A 21,003-nucleotide genomic window follows, 5' to 3' on the forward strand; every position below is an offset into this window, starting at 1 on the left:
CCTGGAAGAGCATCTATGATCTTCCAGCAATTGTTGTTTGGGTTGTCCCTCGTTTGCATAAAAGCTGCCTCAAGTTATCATCCTCAACTTGTTTCTCCAGGGCTGCTGCCATTTTCTCAACAAATGGTAGAAATGGTTCTTTCATTCCTTGAGTTATTGTCACATATCGTGGCTTGGGAGCGGCCATTTCTATAGTTCTTAGCAATGCATTAAATCCTACCCTTTGACTCTGCTCAAGAACGGCAGGGTCCCAGGTAGCCTGAAGATCAGGATTAGAAAAGGCATGTTCCCCCATGACAACATCCACCCCCACGTAATACCTAGGATCCCTCTGAGGCAATTGCCTGTTCTCTGTTGCAACCCTTTGAGCGACCTGCCTCCAATTGTCCTGAAAAACTTTAAATTGCACAGGTTGGAACAATACTTGAGCTATATGTCTAATATCAAATGGAGCAAGTAGATCCATGTTTAGCACTCTCATAACTTGCATAACTTGTGTAGAACCAAGGCCATATTTTGCTACCTTATCTTGCAAATCTTGGACAATTCGCCAGGCAATGATGTCGTTCCTGTCAGTTTGTCCTGTGTTTGGGACAACCTTATACACGGGAAAGGCTTGGACTCCCCCTTGTGGCAGAACATTGTCTCCTTGATCCACCTGTGTCCCCTCCTCGGATGCTGGATTAACTATTTGACTGTCATCTGTGGCCCCTTCTCCTGGATCTGCCATGGTGGTAAGTCCACACTTTGGCATTCCCACCTTTTCTATCAGGTCCCAATCCCCGTTCTCTAAAGCTCACATCTTAACTAATTCCCAAAAGCGGTGAGGGTTCATGGGTCACACAGTCACCTGACAAGGAGGCTAAGTCCAGAGATGACTCTGGGACGATGTCACTGCTTGTTGGTGCTGCATTCTGCCACCAGGGCATGCCCCCATTGGGGGACAGGTTGTTAGTATTCATTGCTGTCACTGTTCCTGTCCTGGGACAGGGAGGACAGTCTGCGGGCAGCAGGGAGTGGTGGGTTGGCTGAAGGCTCCGAAGTCGAGGGACCAACTGCGGACTGCGGAGCCAAGGGGCTGGTTGCGAGCCCCGGCGCAGGGGGTCTGGCCACTGGTGGTGCAGCCCTGCCCATGACAAGCGACGCAGGCTGTAGTGGTAGGACTGCAAAAGACATCAAGTCAGCCGAATCACCTGCCACACAGGGAGAAGGAGGAGGCAGTTGTTCCGCAGCTGAAGGTGGGTGGGCCGAAAGGGATCACAGCCCCTGTTGTGTCATTAACCAATAGGAGAGACGCTGTTGGTGCTGCTATCAGTGCTGGTGTCACTGTCATCTGCGCAGACACCATAGAAAAGGGGGAGAAAACCAGCGGGGGGGGGGGGGGGGGGGGGGCGACATTAGCTGGAACAAATGCTCGTCGGCAGGTGCCAACGATGGCAGAGGGTGTGGCCAGTACATTTGCACAGGGTCCATAGCTGACGACAAGGGAGCTGACAGGGCAATCGGTCCAGCTGATGACGGAGGCAGTTCCACCCTCACACACGGTCCGGGGCGGGGGGGGGGAATCAGCGGCGGGGGCAATGGCTCCTGCTGGTCATGAAAGAGTCGGTCCCCAGCTCGCCACAGAGTGGGGGAAAGTGGGGCCAGCAGGTGGGGCCAAGCAGCTTGTGGAGCAGCGAAAGGCAGCCTCGCTGGGCGGGGCGAGGCTGGCCAAAACAAAGACATATCCGCTGCTTCCTGCAGAGCAAAGACGGGCATCACTGGTGTCTGGAGCAGGGCCAACTGTTGTAGAGGCTCACCAGCTGCTCTTTGCGGAGCAGAGAAAGCCCAATCTGCTGGTTGTGACGAAGGCACTCCCAGCGCCACCTGCAGCGCTGGAGGGGCCAAAAGCGGCACAAACAGGGAGGGGCAGTCCTCCAGGCACGGCTGGAACGTGGCTACCACATCCGGTGGTGGCAGCCTTGCAGGAGAAGGATATGTTAGCTTCACATAATCATAGTGATGAGGATATTTTAGCGGAACATAATCTTTAGGTGAGAGATAGGTTCTGCAGGGGGCCCCCCATGTCTCCCACAGGTCCGCGTGGAGCCAAGGAAAAGCCGGTGACCGCCCGGCCCGCCCGTCCGGTCCTTCGGGTGTGGTGCCCACAGAAACAGCATCTTCGCCCTTCGAGGTCCCTATTTCCGATTCACTTTCCCTCGAGGTCTGGCCTCGCAAGTTAAATAAACAGGGCTAATGCCTTTATTAATGTTCAGCTCTGTATTAAAAAGATCAGCTGGGCAGGGGGCTTGACATGGAGCTTGCCCCTGCTGTTGTAGCTTTCCCAGGTGGCCGAAAGGAAGGAGGCATGCAGAGTCTGTCACTGAAGTCCAGAGCAACAGCTGTCCCTGCTCCTTCCCTGGTGGCAGCACCAGGGCTCTCTGTCTCTTCCATCTCCCTGCTTCCTAGCCTACTCTAGTCTAGTTTTTTTTAGCTGATGGTGATGGACAAAAGTTGATCAGTTGTTTCCCTCTTCCTCAGCTAGGGCATTTATCTAAGCTCCTCTACTGTGTTTAGTTTTTTATTTAGGGGTGTCTTTATCCCCTAAAAACACTCCCATGATCCCAAGGGTTTTTAATTTGAATTTTAGTCCCAGAATGGCAGCATGGGGGGTGGGAGGCCAGTTATCTCCAGGTAGTTTAGAGAAAACAAACAGAGCAATTAGCTAATTAGCATTTCAATATCGGTACTCAGCTAGAGTTAGTAGTTGTTTCAGTGTTGCCATGGGAACTAGGAAGGCCCTGCCCGCATCTCTGGGGAACACCTGGGAACTTTGTTCATTACAAATCCCTCCTCTATTTCTTTGATTGGGCTTAAGCCCGCATCAACTTACAGTCTTTGGCTTTTGAGGGCTAACTTCTTTTGGCATTTGTATGCTTTTACTTATGTCTGATGGTAATTCTCCTATTCTTTAGAAACTAAGTAAGACTTAATAATATTCTAATTAATTTTTTTTCAGTTAACTCCTTTGGCTAAAGGACACTTATTCTTATTAAACAATTACAAAGTACTTAAACCTTTACTATGGTACTTTAACTCAGAAGCAGTTATTAACACCTTACTGCATATCAGTCTCTAGCAAGTCTTCTTTAAAGTTAAGTCCTCTGGTTTCTTAATTACTGTCCATGCACAAGAGGAGGCGGGTGACACTGTTGGGTCTGGTCAGACGTCCAGGGGTGGCACTGGTCCTTTGACTCTGGTGACATGGGTCCAACCTTTTTCTTGGGTTCACACCACAGTGTGTGTGGTGAGTAGCACCTGGAAAGGTCCTTCGAATTTGGGGGTAAATGGAGTGGTGGTGTTCCAGGACTTTACCAACACCCAATCCCCGGGACTGATGTTGTGGGCACTGGTGTCCAGAGGGGAAGTTTGGGAGATATGCCCCTTCTTTCTGAGGCCTTCTAGGGATTTTCCTATGACCTCTAAATATTTCTAAGTTGCTGCCTCCCCTTCCAGATAATCTGCTGTACTGAAAGGGGTGATTTAAAAAGGGAGTCCAAACACCATTTCATAGGGAGAAACCCCTATGTCGAACTGAGGTCTGGTTCTGACGCACAAGAGAGCGAGAGGTAAACACCTGAGCCAATTCATCTTTGTCTCTTCAATTAATTTAGTTAACACATTTTTAAGAGTTCTATTCATCCTTTCCACTCTTCCAGAGCTTTGAGGATGCCATGGGGTGTGCAATCTCCACCTTATCCCCAGGGCTTTTGTTACTTGATGTAAAGTCTGAGTGACAAAATGTGGACCTCGGTCCGAGTCAATGTTATTGACTAGCCTGTATCGTGGTATAATGTTTTCTAGGATTATTCTTGCAACTTCCTGCGCGGTTTCTTTTCTGGTTGGGAAAGCCTCCACCCAGTGAGTGAGATGATCTACGACCACTAGTAAATGTTTGTACCTCTGTACAGAGGGCATTCCAGTGAAATCTACTTGTATGTTTTGAAAAGGTCTCAAAGCAAGTTTTCCTCCCCCACGTGCTGTTTTTCTCATTACCTTTTGGTCAGTTTTCAGGCAAATCACACACCCTCTTGTGACTGCCTTCGCCAGATCATATACTCCAAAACATAAATTTTCCTATAAAAAGTGGACGCACAAACCTTGGATTCCCCAGTGGGTCAATTCATGTGACTCTACTAGCACTCTTCGAGCTAGGGCTTTATTTATGAACTTACACCCATCAGGAGTTAAGCATTCTCCATGTTCCCCTTGATGTCATTCTAGTTCTTTTATTATTTTTAATTCTTTTTCACTGAACCTTGGCTGTTCTTCTTTTCTTTCTCTATTTGGTCCTACTTCTATTCTAAAAGCTTTTACTGGATTTCTTGAGTCTAAGGCTGCTTCTTTAGCTATCTGATCTGCTAATCAGTTTCCCTTTTCTTCACGGGTGTGTCCTTTCTGATGTCCCTTGATATGCACCACAGCTATCTCTGTGGGCTTTTGTAAGGATTCTTATACTAGTTTTATCACTTTCTCATGTACCAGGTTCTTCCCTTTGGAGTTTAGGTAGCCACGCTCCTCCCAAATTTTTCTAAAGGCATGGATGATCCCAAACGTATATTGCGAGTCTGTGTAAATAGTTCCTTGGTCTCCCTCTAACAGGTCTAATCCTCTTTTCAAAGCATAGACTTCACAACACTGGGCTGACCAGTTCAAGGGCAGTTTCCCTTTTTCCACGACTTTCATGTCTTCCCCGTCTATGACAGCATATCCTGAGGCTCTTTTTCCTCCTACTACTCTTGAGGAACCATCTATAAAAAGGGATCTCCCGTATGGCAAGGGTACATCTTCTAAATCTTCTCTCACTTTGGTCTGTAGATTTATGAGTTCAACACAATCATGTTCTAGATCTGCCAGGGGTTCTCTGGCAAGAAATTGTGCAGGGTTTAGACATTTGGAGGTGACTAACTCTAAGTCACCTGTGTTCATTAAGATGATCTCATACCTCAATATTCTAGAGTCAGTCAACCACTGCTGAGCTTTTTGGATTAGCACTGTTTTGAGATCATGGGGGGTGTGGACTTTGATTTTCCCTTGCAGGGTCAACTTTTGGGCTTCTTCTATCAGGATAGCTGCAGCTGTGATTACTTGCCGGCAAGTTGGCCATCCTCTGGCTACTGGGTCTAGTAGTTTTGAGAGGTAGGCTATTGGCTTTTTATGTCTTCCCCATTCCTGAGTAAATACCCCATATGCAATTTTCCCTTCTGTGCTCACGAACAGGTTAAACTCTTTCTTAAGGTCAGGCAGGCTTAGAACAGGTGCCGAGGATAGTTTATCTTTCAAGCCCCGTAGCTGTTCCTCATCCTCTTCTGTCCACTTTACAGGCTCAGAGTCTACTAATCTATCATAAAGGAACTTCATGCTTTTGGTGTATTGATCTAACCACAGTTTACAATAACCAAACAGGCCTAGTAGCTTCCTTACGTCTCTCTTGGTCTTGGGGGCTGGGATAGACAGGATACCTGAGATTCTCTCAGGACTTCGTTTCTTATACCCTCCTCCAATTATGTGACCTAGGTAGGTCACTTCAGATTCTACAAATTGTAGTTTTTCTTGGGATACTTTTAGGCCGTTTTCTCCCAGGAAATTTAGGAGTCGAACACTGGTGGTTTTGACCCGGTCTCGCTCATTTCCAGATACTAATAAGTCATCTACATACTGTAAGATCTGAACGTTTTCTTCAGGGGTGAACTGCCCTAATAGTTCCTCTAGTGCTTGCCCAAAGAGGTTTGGGGATTCTGTAAACCCCTGTGGGAGGCATGTCCATCTTAGCTGTTGCTTTCTCCTTCTGTCAGGAACTTCCCACTCAAATGCAAACCAGTCACGACATTCTTCTGCCAGCGGGCATGCCCAGAAGGCATCTTTCAAATCTATAACTGTGAACCAGGCATGCTCCCTTGGAATTTGGCTTAAAAGGGTATAGGGGTTGGATACCACAGGGTGTCTGGTAAGAGTCTTCTTGTTTACTTCCCTTAAGTCTTGAACTAGCCTGCATTTCCCTTCTGCTTTTCTTACGGCTAGTATAGGAGTGTTATGGGGGGACATGCATGATTCTAGAATACCTTGCTCTAATAGTCGTTCGATCACTGGGGCTAATCCTCTCCTGCCTTCAGGGGATATTGGGTATTGCTTGACTCGGATAGAGGGTGTATCTTTTTTGCATTTCTATTTTTATTGGCGTGATGTTCAAGTATCCACACTTACTTTCTTCTGCCCATACTCTGGGGTCTATTTCCTCTATGTCTCTCTGGGTCAGCCTCATGACCTGGACTACCATCCTCCCATCTCTTGGGATGATCCCTACCCCCAGTTGAACTTGCAAGTCTCTTCCCAAGAGGTTACTTCCTAAATTTGGCAGATAGATAAAGTCTGCCAAACATTGTCTTGAATTCCCCTTGATTTCTATATTCTCAACTATAGATGCTTTAAATAAATGGTCTTCCCTCTGCCCCTAAAACCTCACAGACCTTCTTCCCAATGGTGACTCCTACTGGTAACTTGTTTATACTGGACTTATCTGCCCCTGTGTCAACTAAGAACTCAAATTCTTCATAGTGGGGACCTACCTCAAAGTTTACCAAGGGCTCTTCTTGATGGTTCATTGGATCCCCTAACTTATAGAGCCCCTGACACCCCCAGTCGTCTCCCCTTGAAATCTCTTCTAAGACTTCCTGTTCTTTATGCATTGCCTCATCAAACTGAAACTTCTTAAAATTCCTTTTAAGTTGTCCTATCTCGCCACAGTAATAGCACCTCCTGTTGCTTTGTGAAGCCTCAGGTTTCCTGAACTTATTAAAGTTCTTATTTGCTCCATATGATGGTGTTGGTTCGTCTCTACTTTTTTTAGGTAATGGCCCTGGTCTACTCTCACTTGACTTAGACGGCAGTGCTGGTGATCTGTCTGCTCTTACACTTTCTCGAGCAACCGCGACCATAATTCTAGCCTTAGTTTTGGCTTTTTCTTCTTCCCTCCTTAAATAGACTCTCAGGGCTTCTTTGAGCAACTCATTCATATTCTTTTCTTGCCAGTCCTCCATCTTTTCTAGCTTCCGTCTAATATCGGGCCAGGATTTGGTGACAAACTGGACCTTCAAGAGGACTTGACCCTCTGGGCTATCTGGGTCTATATTTGAATATAACTGGAAATTTCATTTTAGTCAGTTAACCCAAATTGCTGGGGTCTCATCCTTCTCCTGAGTACTATCAAAGGCCAATTTTGTGTTGCTTCCCCTAGGGATAGACTTTTTGATCCCTCTTATCATGAGGGACCTACAGTCTCTCATGTTTTGCCTTCCTTCTTCCTGGTTGGGATTCTAGTTGGTGTCTACTAAGGGTATCTTTTAGTCCCCTGGGGGCCCCAATCTATTTTCTCTTTCCCATATCTTCACCCCTGCTGTTCGGATCATCTGGACCTCTTCTGGAGAGAACAGAATGCTTAAAATAGAGTTAAGCTCTCCCCAGGTATAAATATTTGGCCCTAGAAATTGGTCTAACTGGTTAGATATTCCAACGGGCTCTTCTACTGAATTTCCTAGCTCTTTCTTAAATCCCCGGACTTCGGAAGCTGTCAAAGGTGCATCTACAAACCCAGCTCCTCCAGCTGCTCCACCCATAGGAACTTCCCTAAGGGGAAAGAGCCTTTCTACCCTTGGTGCTTTGGATTGGGTGTTACAATATGGCCCTCCTTCTAAGACACCAGGTAGGGAGACAGTAGTTGAGACAGATGCTTGTTGGAGGCTAGGGGGCATGTTAGGTGGTGAACTAACACTGGGCAAGGGGGGTCTCAGCTCCCAAGTGGGAGGAGGCAAGGAAACTCCAGTTGGGGAAGGGGAAGAGGGAGTTGGGGACGTGGTTGGAATAGAGGTGGGAAAACTGGGGAAAGGAATAATAGGAGGGGCCGAAGGATTAACTGGGGAAACTGTTGGAGAGGTAACAGGAGTAGAAGGGGGTAGGTAATCGAGGGGGTCCCATCTTTTTTTTTTCTAGTCTCTTCTTCTCCATTCTCTTTGTCTTCTTCTCTATTTCTTTGTAACTTGCATATTCTCACAGTCTCATTATTTATAGAATTTTCCAGCCAGCAAGCTGCATAAGATAGTTGTTCTATATCAAGGTCCTCTCGGGTTTGTAGGTGTTGGTTTAACTGATTACACATCCACTGATCTCGGGTTCCATACCATGGCCACTCTCCCTGTAATCCTAACTTCGGCCATACTTCTATACTGTAATGTATCATCTTACTCTTGTCTAGACCCTTCGTGGTCTCTCGAGAATCCCATTGGTCTAACAGTTGCCCCAAGGGGCTGTTCGGGGGAATCCTCTTTGCTTTCTCTTTGGAAGGATTTGCTCCTTTACTATAACCTCTTCCCATTTTCAGGCCTCAAAAAGAAAAGAAGAAAAAAATATACTTTAAATGGTACCTCTATCTAAAATGGAATATACTGACAGGCAACGAAAGCTCCCTTCCCACAACTTTAGTATTTTGAATCTCTTGACTGAACTTAGTCTCTTTTAACTAAATTCCCACTCTTGGTACTACCCTCTTGACACTTTACATTGTTTCTCGGCTAGGACAATCACTAGTCGCATTCACATCTATTGTCTTCTGTTCTCTTGCTCTTTGGCCTGAGTTTTGGACTTCTTGCTGGACTTTCTAGGCTTGTACCCCTGCTAAGTCTCGCCCAAACTCTTACTTGGCCTTTTGCCTAACCTTCTTACTAGGCTTAGGAGGCTTGATCTCCCTGTCAAGGTCAGGTTGAACGTCCTGCCAAGCCTTACACTAGAACTCCAGCCAAGCCCCCCTTGCCTGACCCTACTAGGCTTAGGAAGCTTGGTCTCCCTGCCGAGGTAAGGTCGAACGTCCTGCCGAGCCTTACACCCGAACTCCGGCCAAGCCCCCTTGCCTGACTCTCCTGGTAGGCTTAACTTACTTGCTTTCCTGCCTTTCTGCTTACTCGGGTTTATGCCTGCTCTGCTGGGGACATCCTGCCCTGCCTTCCAGGGATGTTCCCCTATCTGCTCTGCCGGGGACCTCCGGCCCTGCCTGCCAGGGACATCTGACCTGCCCTGTTATCCTGTCCTGCCTGCCAGGAACATGCCCTCTTCCTGGAGGGGATATGCCGCTCTTGCCTGCTATGGCATCCTGCCCTACCTGCCGGGGACATCCCACCTGCCCTGCTATCCCGTCCTGCCTGTCAGGGACATGCTCTCTGCCTGGCGGGACTTGCCATTCCTGCCTGCTAGGACATTCACATCCCACCTGCCCAGCTGGGGACATTCCCCTTGCTCTGATTTCCAGGGACTTACTTTGCCCCTAGGGGACCTCCACACACTCGGAGGAGGGCCTGCTTTACTTCTAAGGAGACGCTTCAGTTACTCCTCTATTCCACTCGCTTCCCCCTGTTCCCGGCCGGCCCCTTCGCAGGAGTCCGGAAATGTGGTACTAGCGGGTCCCTCTCACTTCGGGGGTCCGTGCTGCCAGCCCCCATCTCACTCACTCACTCACTCACTCACTCGCTCATCTCCCGGTTTTTCTTACCAATCCAATGCTCCTCCGCGTTGCTCGTCTCATGCTGATCCTAGCGTCTGAAGGTAGCCAGCAACTCCCGAGGGTCCCTCGAAGCAGGTAGTCGAGCTGGCCAGCTGTCCGGGGGTCCTCTTCAGGTGTGGCTATCCCGGACGAGCCCCCAGCTGAAATGAACAGGGCTAATGCCTTTATTAATGTTCAGCTCTGTATTAAAAAGATCAGCTGGGCAGGGGGCTTGACACAGAGCTCGCCCCTGCTGTTGTAGCTTTCCCAGGTGGCCGAAAGGAAGGAGGCATGCAGAGTTTGTCGCTGAAGTCCAGAACAACAGCTGTCCCCGCTCCTTCCCTGGTGGCAGCACCAGGGCTCTCTGTCTCTTCCATCTCCCTGCTTCCCAGTTTAGAGAAAACAAACAGAGCAATTAGCTAGTTAGCATTTTAATATCGGTACTCAGCTAGAGTTAGTAGTTGTTTCAGTGTTGCCATGGGAACTAGGAAGGCCCTGCCCGCATCTCTGGGGAACACCTGGAAACTCTTCATTACAGCAAGGCTCTGGACAGGACTCCCCATACAGGTATTAATCGCGGCATGGTCGTATCTCCCCTAGCAACCTCCTCCCACAGCCGGTAGCCTAATGCATCCCACGTCTGTGGACTAAAAGCAGTGTCCACATCTATGGGGAAATCATGAGATTTGGCCCAGGCAAGCAGAGTGCAAAGTGAGTCATCCAACACAGAAATTCCAATAAGAGGACTCATATCTCTCCACACAGAAATAATTGCATGTTCTTCTGTAGAGAGGTGACTTCCCATCGTGAAGGCACCCTTCCCAACCTCCAGCAAGACTACGTCGGTGTACCGACTGTCTGCTTTGTTGGGGAACTCATTCCTGTCCTAGCTTTTAAGCTATTAGGGCCAAAACTGTGGTCCAAAAGGGATGAGTCTTCTCCAGGAAGACGCGGGGAAGGGACATTGTTACCTCTCCAGGGGAACAGAGGGTGTCCAGTCATGAGCAGACTGTGCGGGCACTGTGAGATCCCGGTGGGGGGTCCGAGGCGCCTCCGTCCGTCCCACGCTACACTAAGGGTTGACAGATGCAATTCCATGTCGTGGTCATCAGATGTCACCCTTGAGTCAGAAATGACACAAAATCAGATCAGAAAGCAAATGCTAAAAAGCAGCCCATTTATTCAATCCTCTCCTTTTTATGCCTTGGTTTGCTACAGGTGGACCTGATTGGTCATGTAATCAACACCTCACATGATTGGCTAATTAAGGAGACACCCATCTGTAAACAACTTTATGAGAAAAACAACTTGTTAAAAAACACCACCTGTGGATTGTTTATTATTTGATTATCATTTATCTCTCCAGCTCCCTAAAGCTTCCCAGACCAATTAATGGGAAAACTTATCTAGCTTTCTCTCTCTCTGACCAGACTGTCGTATCCACACCCCATCCAGAAGGACTGGAGTGTGTGTGTGTAGGAGAAACAGGATGAGAAAGCTCACAAGTCAAGAGAAAGACAGGAAGACTGCTTACAAGTTTTTATCCTGGCAGAAAATCTGTTGCTGATTAAAATAGGTACAGTTAGTAGGAAACAAAATGACAAACACTAAAGCAGCTTTCTTCCCCCATTTCCCCAGCTCAACTTCACTCTTTAACTGCAGGCTACTCTACATCCCTGCTTGCTGGCCCCAAGGAATGCAGTGTGGTGGGGATGGGGGGTGGGGAATGGATGGTTGGAGGTCAATCCAAAACACTTAGTCTATGCCACTTCTCACACTTTTCCCCTACTCCAGCACAGGTCCTTTTCAGGGCTGTAGTCCTCTGGGAAAACTCCTTTTCATTGGGAGTCCTCCATGGAACATGGTTCATTTAGGAAATGTCCCTCTGCTCCAGCATGGGGTCCTTCATGGGCTACAGTGTGGATATATTCTCTGCCCTGGAGCTCCTCATCATTCTCTTCTGGCCTTGGCATTCCCTCTGTTTCTCCCTTTTTGTTCCCTCTCCTCTTTCCCTGGGTTGTTTTTTGCTCTTAAATGCACTTTCACAGAGATTCCATGCATGTGGTGGATGGGCTCAGCTATGTCCTGTGGTGGGTCTGTTTTGGAGCCTGTTTGACACAGGACAGCCCCTGCCACCTCCCTCATATGCCACTCCTGCAGCCCCCCACAATCAACACCTTGACAGCTACACCCTGCACAAAATTTTAAAAACAGCAGTTGAATATATTCAGACCTTTGCTAACACTATTTATTCCACTTCAGTTGTAGACCTTCTTTTGTTTTGTTTTTTTCTCCTTGTTTTACTGACTAAACATGGCTCTATAAAAGTCTCTTCTATAACTATGAGCCTGAGCAAAAAATAATTATTCTGTCATCTGATAAATAGATGTAGGAGGAGAATGATGTTGATATGTGTACTCTTGGCTTTCTTGGATAGATGCTTATGTTGCTCTGAAAAAGAAATAAATATTAGAAGATGATAAAATTCAGAATGTTTTCTCTGCGAGGTTAGAGGGAAAAATTATATTAAATTGGGCAGCCAATTTGTGTGTGTTTTAGCTGGGAGGTTTTTAAGGCTCTTGTAAGTCTGTTCAGTATCTGTAAAAGACCAGCTAGAAAAATTCAAAGGTGCAGCATCAGATTTGTCCTTTATATATCAGCAGATTCACTATGCAGGCTCTGTGCTGTGCATGTGTGTCAGTAAGAACAAGATCTCTGTCAGTGGCTAAAAGCAATGAGTGTTTTATAAGTTGTCTAAGTACCATCGTAATCCAGCTTGCTCTCCTTCCTTCTCCAGCCTCGGCACTTCACTAGCTTCAGGACCATGTTTTACTTGGCAGCAAAACACAAATGTGACTAGTGAGAGTCCTGCTACTTCACAAAACTATACAGCCTCTATCTTGTAGAGGGACAGTTTAGCCTTCTCTGCCTTCGAAGGAGTTGACAGCTCCTCCCAATTTAGTGTTGCCTGAAAACTTGTTCAGTATATAATTTAATCCTGCATTCAAGTTGTTTATGAAGATGTTAAAGAGAACTGGCCCTAAAATGGAGTTCTGTGGAATGCCACTTGTGACTGGTCAGCAGCCTCATGTAACCCCATTTAGTACAAGCCAGTGTGTGATGTGTTTATTCAGATGTGTGCTGGACATTTTATCCAGAAGGATACTGTGAGAGAGAGTATCAAAGCTTTATTGAAATCCCAAAAGATTACATCAACTGGTTTCCTCTGATCAGCTAGGTGGGCTACTGTTGTAGATGCCGGCAAACCCAATGGGAAGAATGATGATGTCTAACTCCAGTTCAGAAGGCTGAATGATTTCTTTATTATAATTATGTTATAATACATTAATATACCATATAAAAGAGGATACTTAAAACTACATGCTACTTTCTCTATCATATCTAACTAACACACAACTTGTGACCTTCTTGCGAGAGTCCAGACACAGGTGGATCTGATTGGCCATCAGGCCCAAACAATCCACCGTGATCCAACCAAGCGATCACTCTAGGTAAACAATTCTCCAAACACATTCCACAAGAGAAAAACAAGGAGCAGAAATAGAAATTGTTTTCTCTTTCATTTCTCTCTGTGCACCTTTATGAAAAATCCTGAGAGAGAAAGAAATGTGCTTGCTACAGGTTACCTTGTCATAAAAGGAAATTAAGTTTGACAAGCAGGACTTTCCCCTCATGAACCTCTGCTGGCTGTGATCAGTGACTGCATTGTCCTTCAGGTGTTTTTCAATAAGTCCCAGAATATTCTCCATAACATTTCAGGCACTGAAGTAGGACTGACCCTCAACAAACCATGAATAGCTATGATTAAACTAGATACCAGATTTTTCTTGCTGATCTAGTTTATTCCATGTGACTTAGAGAAGTTATGCTCAAGGTAGCTAGCTCCCTGAGCTTTGTATTATATATGCATCTATAAGGGCACATATAATGCATGCATTCAAATAAAATCAGAAAATCAGCACCTCTGCAATTGTTCCTCAGGAATAAAACTTATACTGATTATTCCATTTATTGTCATACTGACTATTATCAGTCAATATATTCTTGCTACTTTAAATGATCATGTCATTTTAACAGGAAATAGAGAAAAGGAGAAGAATTGAAGAAGCATACAAAAATGCCATGACAGAACTGAAGAAAAAGTCCCACTTCGGAGGGCCAGACTATGAGGTACAAATTCTGCTTTTGAAATTTTTAAAAATGCTAAGGCTTTTGAAGATTAGTTTGTTTCTCAGCAGAGTGTGTATGTAAATCAAGGTCTTTGTGCAATGTGTTCATGCCACTTTTTCTGCCTTGGAAACTGAAACTAAATGAAGAATCAAAATCCTTCAGTGTTTTGAGAATAGAAGTCTGTCTTCACCTCGGATTTCCTATTCTACTTTTGTCTAAAGCATTTTGCTTACATATATTTTTGCTGGCTTTATAATTATTTTTCTTGCACATTTTATGCTGTTCATTTGAAAGTTGTGTACTCTTACATTTTAATTAGCCAGCTGTCTGGATATGTAATGCAAATATGAAAGCCCTGACTGCAGAGGCAGTCCTAGAATCTGAAGTTTAATTTGAATTGATTTTTAACTTGTCACTGCCACTTGAAATGTGTTGATAAATTCAATTATTTTAGGTTCTGCTTCATCTGTTAAATGGCATATGCTATCAACTTCCTCCTCAGTTTCATTATTTAATTAGAGTCTGAGTTTCTTAAACTGCCTTCTGAACAATAATGTAAAGTAATGCACCTATAAAGCAGTTTGCATAATTTTTAAGAACTCAATTTGTTTATTTACGTTAATTAAGTAGGTTTCTACTTACAAATCATAGCCTGAGAAATATTATTAATATGTTGAGATATTTAAAAGGTATTTGAGCTTATATTTTCTGTTGTGGCTGAGGCACTGTAAAAGAAAAGAGTGGATAGGAAGTTGGACTTCGTCTACCTTGTTATGAACTCAACTGCTTCTCCCAGATATCCCTGATATAAAGTAGATTTTTGAAATTTGCTGGACTAGTTTGTTTTACAATACAATAAAACCAGTAAACCTAATTTTCCTAAATTACCATTTTACTTAGTGGACACAAGTTTTTAATAATTGAGTCAACTCTACCTGCTGTTTGTTGTTAAACTGTTCTTTCCAAGAATTCTCAATAGTGATCCATAGGATTTTGTCTTGTGCTTTGAACATATATCTGAAATCCATCCTAAGGCAATGGAATACTTGGAAGGAGTCTAAATACACAATTATGTTAATATATTTACTTATGTACAGTAAACATTTTTAAGAGAAGATATTTGTTAATTAAAACCTAAATCTCATATCAAAGCATATTGACACTGTTACTCAGTCTTCAGTTTCCTGGGGTTTTTGCTTGTTTATTTAAGTATCCCTAAATTGTACTTAAAGGAAATAACTTCCTTTAACAAGTAGAGTTTTCAGATTAATTCTAATATATGAATATTGGTGAAAATATTTAAGGTCTATGGAAAAAATTTCCTTCTGTCAGTTATACGCATAACACATAAATAGCTATTTCTAATATTGAACTTAAGTGGAGCTCTCATGTCTCCAAAATCTTGAACTAGTTTTGTTTCTTATGCTCTAGGAGGGTCCTAATAGTCTGATTAATGAAGAAGAATTCTTTGATGCTGTTGAAGCTGCTCTTGATAGACAGGATAAAATGGAAGAACAGGTATTGATAGTTGAGAAATGTGTTAATGATGGGCACTTAATTGAAGACTTCTGTGACTTAATCAGTCCTGGGGTGCATCTCCTGAAACTCTAGATATTTTAGACTGACACTTATAAATGGGATTCACTATATAATATTTACAATTAAATATAATTGTTTAATGCTAATTTTGAGAAAGTGACTTGACAGCTTGCATAGAAAAGGATAGTATAAGTGTTAAGCTAATTGATTGTCTCTGGTTTCTAACTCCTAAATAAATGTATTAGTCCTGTATAAAACTTATCTTTATATGTAACTGATGCCCTGGGCAAATAAGAATATCCAATGATGCAGCTATTTTTCCAAACCTAATTTTTGCTCTGAAGTTTCTTTTGACTGTAGCAGTATATGAAATAGGAAAGACATAGTTCTATTGGTGTTTGGTTTTGTTTAAAAATTGTGTAGACTCTGGCTATTTCTTTAACTAATTTCTTGAATACTCTTCAGTGACAAGGATCAAAAAGGGATGTGTATGATGAAATACATGGAATATGATAAAATATAGTAGTGTATAAAATGAGAGGGAATAATAAAGTGATGCCTCCTTTGTCTTAAAATGGTTTTGGCTTATGAATATAGTGAATACAATGACTTGGTTAAGAATTATAAGACTGCCTAGTGGACATACAGTACCCAATAGAGTTTATCTATGTTGAGGTCTCTTAGGAGAAGGTAAAAATTTTGAATTTCTGCAGTACTACTACATGGATGCAACATCTGTGGTGCTGCCAATCTATTTTGCTTAACCTGGAAATATACCTTGAAGTATAGATAAATGGGTGATTCAGTCTCCAGGCCCATTTGATTCCTGAGAACTCCAGCAGGATGACAACTTCATGTCTGTCATGGACAGCATTAGTTGTAGCCACTATAAAGATTGAAGGTGCCTCACTCTTTCATAGTCCATCCAGTAGCAGCTGACTACCAATAATGAAATTTATTTTGTTGCAGTCCCAAAGTGAAAAGGTCAGATTATACTGGCCAATATCCTTACCTCCCGGAGATGCATATTCTGCTGTGGAGACTCATAGATTTGTCCAAAAGGTAAGATATTTCTCGTGTTCTCCTCTGTATAATTGGCTGACTTGTATTTGTATATACTATTTTATATGGATAGGTAAGATTTTTTTAAATTATTTTTTAGATGTTTCTAGAATAACTTTCAGTGGTTTACTCATTTTTAATTGAAGTAGCTGGAATTGGAAAAGAACTGTTTTCTGTCTTGGCTAAAAAAATCCTTATTTCAGTTTCTATTTAGAGTACTCTTGATTTGTATCAAGCTTGTCAGTTAGAGATTATAAAGAAAAAAACCAACAACTTCCTAACCTTGGTGCATTTAAGATACCTTCACCAAAATTAATTTAATTGGTAGAAAAAAAAAATACAGTCTCTTGCATTAGGATCAATTGACTTCTTTTAGTGTTACTTTAAACACTATGCCTTTTTTAGGGCTACACTGGGAGCATAATACATCATAGGTGCGTGAAATCAGTATTTGCCACTGTGCTTGCTTCTTATGGTGCTTTGGTTTTCATTTTCTTCATTATCTTGTGCTTGCAAGTTGGTACTGAGTGCTCTGTTGTGCCTTTGTTCTGATTACTTGGTTTTTTCTTTGTCTGTCTCTGGTAGCCCTATAGTTGCTCTTCCTCCATGTCTTCCATTGATCTAGTCAGTGCCTTTGATGTTCACAGATTCAGCACCCAGGTACTGTATTAATGTGTAGAGTGGGGGTTGTGTATCTTTGCTGCATATCATCCTCTTCTCTAGAACCTGGGTTTTTTGTTACATAAATCACTGTTTACTCTAAACTAGTATGTTGAGACAAAAAAAAATTATTTCTATACTAAATGGTTGTCTTTTTACATTCTGCTTGCATGCATATCACTTGTGCAGAAGCCCAAATCTTGTGAACTTTTGGACTGATTTAATTAGCTTTAATAAAAATACCTACAACTTGAAAATTTTACATTTCTGATTATAATAAAAGTAATAAAATAACACCTGGTTTGTGTGGGCTAGAGATGATCTTTGCTTTAAATTGAATAGTTTTTCTTGTTTTTAAATCAAAGGTTTAATTCTGTCTTTAAAATCTGTCACTTATAATAACATTAACACCAATTTTTAAGGTTCTCTATTATAATTTTTTACCTCTACAACTAGTTTTATTACCAAAAGGTCATAAAGTGTGTCATTAAAAAAATGAGATTGCGGATATGAGAACTTTTACTAAAGAGTTCCAATATACTCAATTATGCTTCAAAAAATGTCTGACATCCTGAATAAGTAAGTGAATTTAGTTGTGGTGACATATTCCAGTCATGTACAAAATTACTCTAGGTGCTTGCTCTGAAGAGCATAGTTTAAAGTTGAATTAGATAAGTGAATTCATGTGTTTGGTCTTTAGTCTCAAAAAAAAAAAAAAATCATTCAAACAGCATTCATGCCATTACTTTCCTTCTGCTGTGGTCCATATGATTATGAATATGGGGCTTCCTTCTGGGGTCTGTTGGTTTTGGGTTTGTTTGTTTTTAAATTTTTAACTAATGCTGTGTAAGGCCCCAATAAAAGGACTTTACAATGGTTCATATACTCTGGGTTAGATACACAAGAGAAATACTGACCAGATATTCTCAAGCAATCGAAACAAGACAAAAGTTTACTGGCAAACTTTAGAAAAAATCAGAGACCTTTGGCAAAAGGTTTACTACAACATCCAGTCAACATAAAACACTTCTCATAGCATTAATTTGGTCCATTCAACTTAGCAAACTTTAAACCCATGCAATGCTAAATTACTCAAAATGTTCCAAGAAGGAATTAGAAGAAGAAAGAGAGAAAGACAGAAAGAAAATATATAGAAAGGCATGCATATAGCGACCAACTCCTGGGTTCCAGCAGTGTTCAGAGAGAAACTCCAAGAGGAAGGTAGGGTCAAGACATGTGCTGGCTTCATGTTCAGCCTTAAATACCCCTTGACCTTTGTGGCCCCTCCCCCCAGGTGGGACTTCCAGCCACTCAGAAGCGGGGTTAGGCGAGAGTGGAGCTCTGCCTCCAGTGTTCCATGATTGGCACCCCTGCAGGACTGGGATACTGGCTCTAAGGGTGGGGAGTGGGGGGTAGTTCACTGTCTTGCCAGGGCAAGACCCAACCTGCCCCTCCCCCCACACACATGCATCCCAAAATGTCTCCAGACATCCATCTTTCCAATCTCTGACACACTGCAAACAACCTGCTTTTTCAAATAGATGAAATGGATTTTTCTTCTGAGTAACAGAGCCTGGAATCATACTACCTGAATACCTTGCCACCAGCTTTGTGAGCAGAACCCTAATACTTAAGGATTTACTTATTGGACTGAAATCCCAACACTTGCCTTGACTTTTTGCAGTCAGTTAATTTCTGAAATTTGAATTTTTACAAGGGGAAAAGTATGCAGGTCATATTGCACAACACCAATAGGCTGATCTACTGGTACTCCAGTGACGTTAATAATTCAAGTAATAGAAAGTAAGTTTGAGTCTAAAGAGAGAATTAATTTTCTATCAGGCTGCATTGCCAGTTCAATGTAAGGGAAAGAGTCATTAAAATATGTGAACCTTCTCATTTTCACCTCTTAGGTCTGTGATAACATTTGTGAGTCTATATGGTAAACCTGAGTATCAGACCACTAGTGTGGCTGAAAACCTAACCATTTAAATCTGAGATTGACCAGGTCCTTATCACAATAATGCAAATTGATGTTAAAGATCAGGGTCAAATGGACTGGATTATGGGGTCATGGTGTTCCTCTTTCTAGCAGCTTCAGGGATTATACAGTGTAGAAGTTACTACCCAGTGTCTTAGGATGTGGTTTCAAGTTAACTGACTAGAGAAAGAATGATCCTGCTAACTTACAAGAAATTTACTCCCCTCTGCCCCATTCTTCCCCCATATCTTCCCTAGAACAAACTTGCCAGTTCACTAAGTTGCTTCACCTGCTCTGGAGCTCCACTGCTAGTGAACAAGTAGGTGAAAGACAACTGAGAGCATGAAGAGAAAAGCAGCACACCTTTTGGTGACAACCTGCTGTAGACCTTATTATTAGGAAATTTTCCTCTGTCTCCAGGCTGAGGATTTGGCTTTTAGAAAGGCAAGATAAATCTTGATTCTGAAAAAATGGGGCTTGTTTCTAGACTTCATTTATATGAAGGGAATCTTAGTAACAGGTCAAGTAGAAACTTGCAGCTTTGCTTTTAAGATGGAGACGCATAAACATATTCTGACAGGAGCTGGTTCTTCAATGTGCCTTCAGAAAGACATTGATCTGTCTCTGCCAGTTGAGTGAGAGGTTGTGGGCTTAAAATGCTGCAAATGTGTTGCAAATAATTTTCTCCTTTTAAAGGACTATCAGATTTTAAAATAGATTGAGCCTTTTAAATGATCTGCCCATTTAATGTTAAGACCAAGGCTGCATAGGATAGAAGTATTTTTGCAGATCATTCCTTTCGTCTGCCAGGAACCCAGAGGTAATAGTATGCCCGCCCCACTGGGAAAGAAGCTGTGAATATTGACTTGGTGCCTAATGTGGTACCTGAAATAGGTTCAGGCTGACAGCAACCAACAGGTAGATTGATGAGCCTACCCTCTCAGCCCCCGAATCACCAGGCCAGCCCAGATATACATAGCCTTGAGGGAAGGCACGTCAGGAGATGGGCACAGGTACAAAAGAGGCTCCAATTCCCGATGTGGTTCTCCAAACTTGTTTAATCCATGAGATGGAGGGGAAAAGAGAGACCGAACAGGAAGGGTCATGGCCTTATCTAGGCTCTGGACAGGGAGGGCTTTCTGGCTCTGCACCAACCCCAGGGGAGCAGGAAGGAAGGGACCCTGTTTATCTGATTCCAGTCACAGGGGTCCCTGAAAAGGGGAATAGCATAGCCTGAGCGCACTCTAACACCTCCCCCTTTTTTGTTTAACAAGGTTACAGGAATTCACTGGGCTTAATTTAAACCTGAGTATGGGTTTCCCACCACCTATGGTTGGCGGCATAGTCAGACCTCCTCAGGTTTGCCAACTCTATGTGGTTGACTTCTGAGGTAGAAGGTATGAGACCCTTGATAGCTTTGAAAATCAAGTGACACAGTGTGGCAAGCACATTTCTCTCTCTCTCAGGATTTTCTACTGAGGTGCACAGAGAGAAATGAAAGAGAAAACAATTTCTATTTCTGCTCCTGGCTTTTCTCTTGTGGAATGTGTTTGGAGAATTGTTTACCCAGAGTGAGCGCTTGGTTGGACCATGGTGGATTGTTTGGGCCTGATGGCCAATCAGATCCACCTGTGTCTGGACTCTGGAGAACAGGGTCATGAGTTGTGAGTTAGTGAGATATGATAGTTAGAGAAAGTAGCATGCAGTATTTAGTATCCTCTTTTATATAGCATATTAATGTCTTATAATTATAATAAAGAAATCATTCAGCCTTCTGAAATGGAGTTAGACATCATCATTCTTCCCATTGGGTTCGCCAACATCTACAACAAGTGGTGGCCCCGAACGTTGGATGAAGAACCAGGACCTGGATCAGTCCACAGCCGTGATTTAACACGGGAAAGGAGGTGAACCCTCTTGAAAAGGCATGTCCGACGTCCCTGCGAGGGATAGGGGAGGTAAGACGCCGTGGGAACCCTCTCTATAGGACCAGGTGCAGCCCCGA

General features: G+C 43.4%; 1 protein-coding gene across 8 annotated transcripts in view; it reads left to right on the forward strand.

The window, feature by feature from the left end:
• The window catches only part of LOC128802372 (ceramide transfer protein-like), a 208,831-nt gene that overhangs the window by 157,023 nt on the left and 30,805 nt on the right, over window positions 1–21,003 (forward strand). For 7 of the 8 annotated variants that reach the window (XR_008435390.1, XR_008435387.1, XR_008435391.1 and 4 more), the window contains 3 exons: window positions 13,664–13,756; window positions 15,188–15,274; window positions 16,265–16,357. Coding sequence is in view for 4 of the 8 variants with exons in the window: in XM_053968693.1 (XP_053824668.1) it covers window positions 13,664–13,756; window positions 15,188–15,274; window positions 16,265–16,357 (273 nt within the window). In the remaining 4 variants the exon portion in view is untranslated. Of the gene's footprint in view, window positions 1–13,663; window positions 13,757–15,187; window positions 15,275–16,264; window positions 16,358–16,942; window positions 17,018–21,003 lie in introns of all 8 variants that reach the window. The other variant, XM_053968694.1, reaches the window with a different exon arrangement.

The sequence above is a fragment of the Vidua chalybeata genome, chromosome W (genome assembly GCF_026979565.1).
Source record: "Vidua chalybeata isolate OUT-0048 chromosome W, bVidCha1 merged haplotype, whole genome shotgun sequence".
In the NCBI taxonomy this organism is placed as follows: Eukaryota; Metazoa; Chordata; class Aves; order Passeriformes; family Viduidae; genus Vidua; species Vidua chalybeata.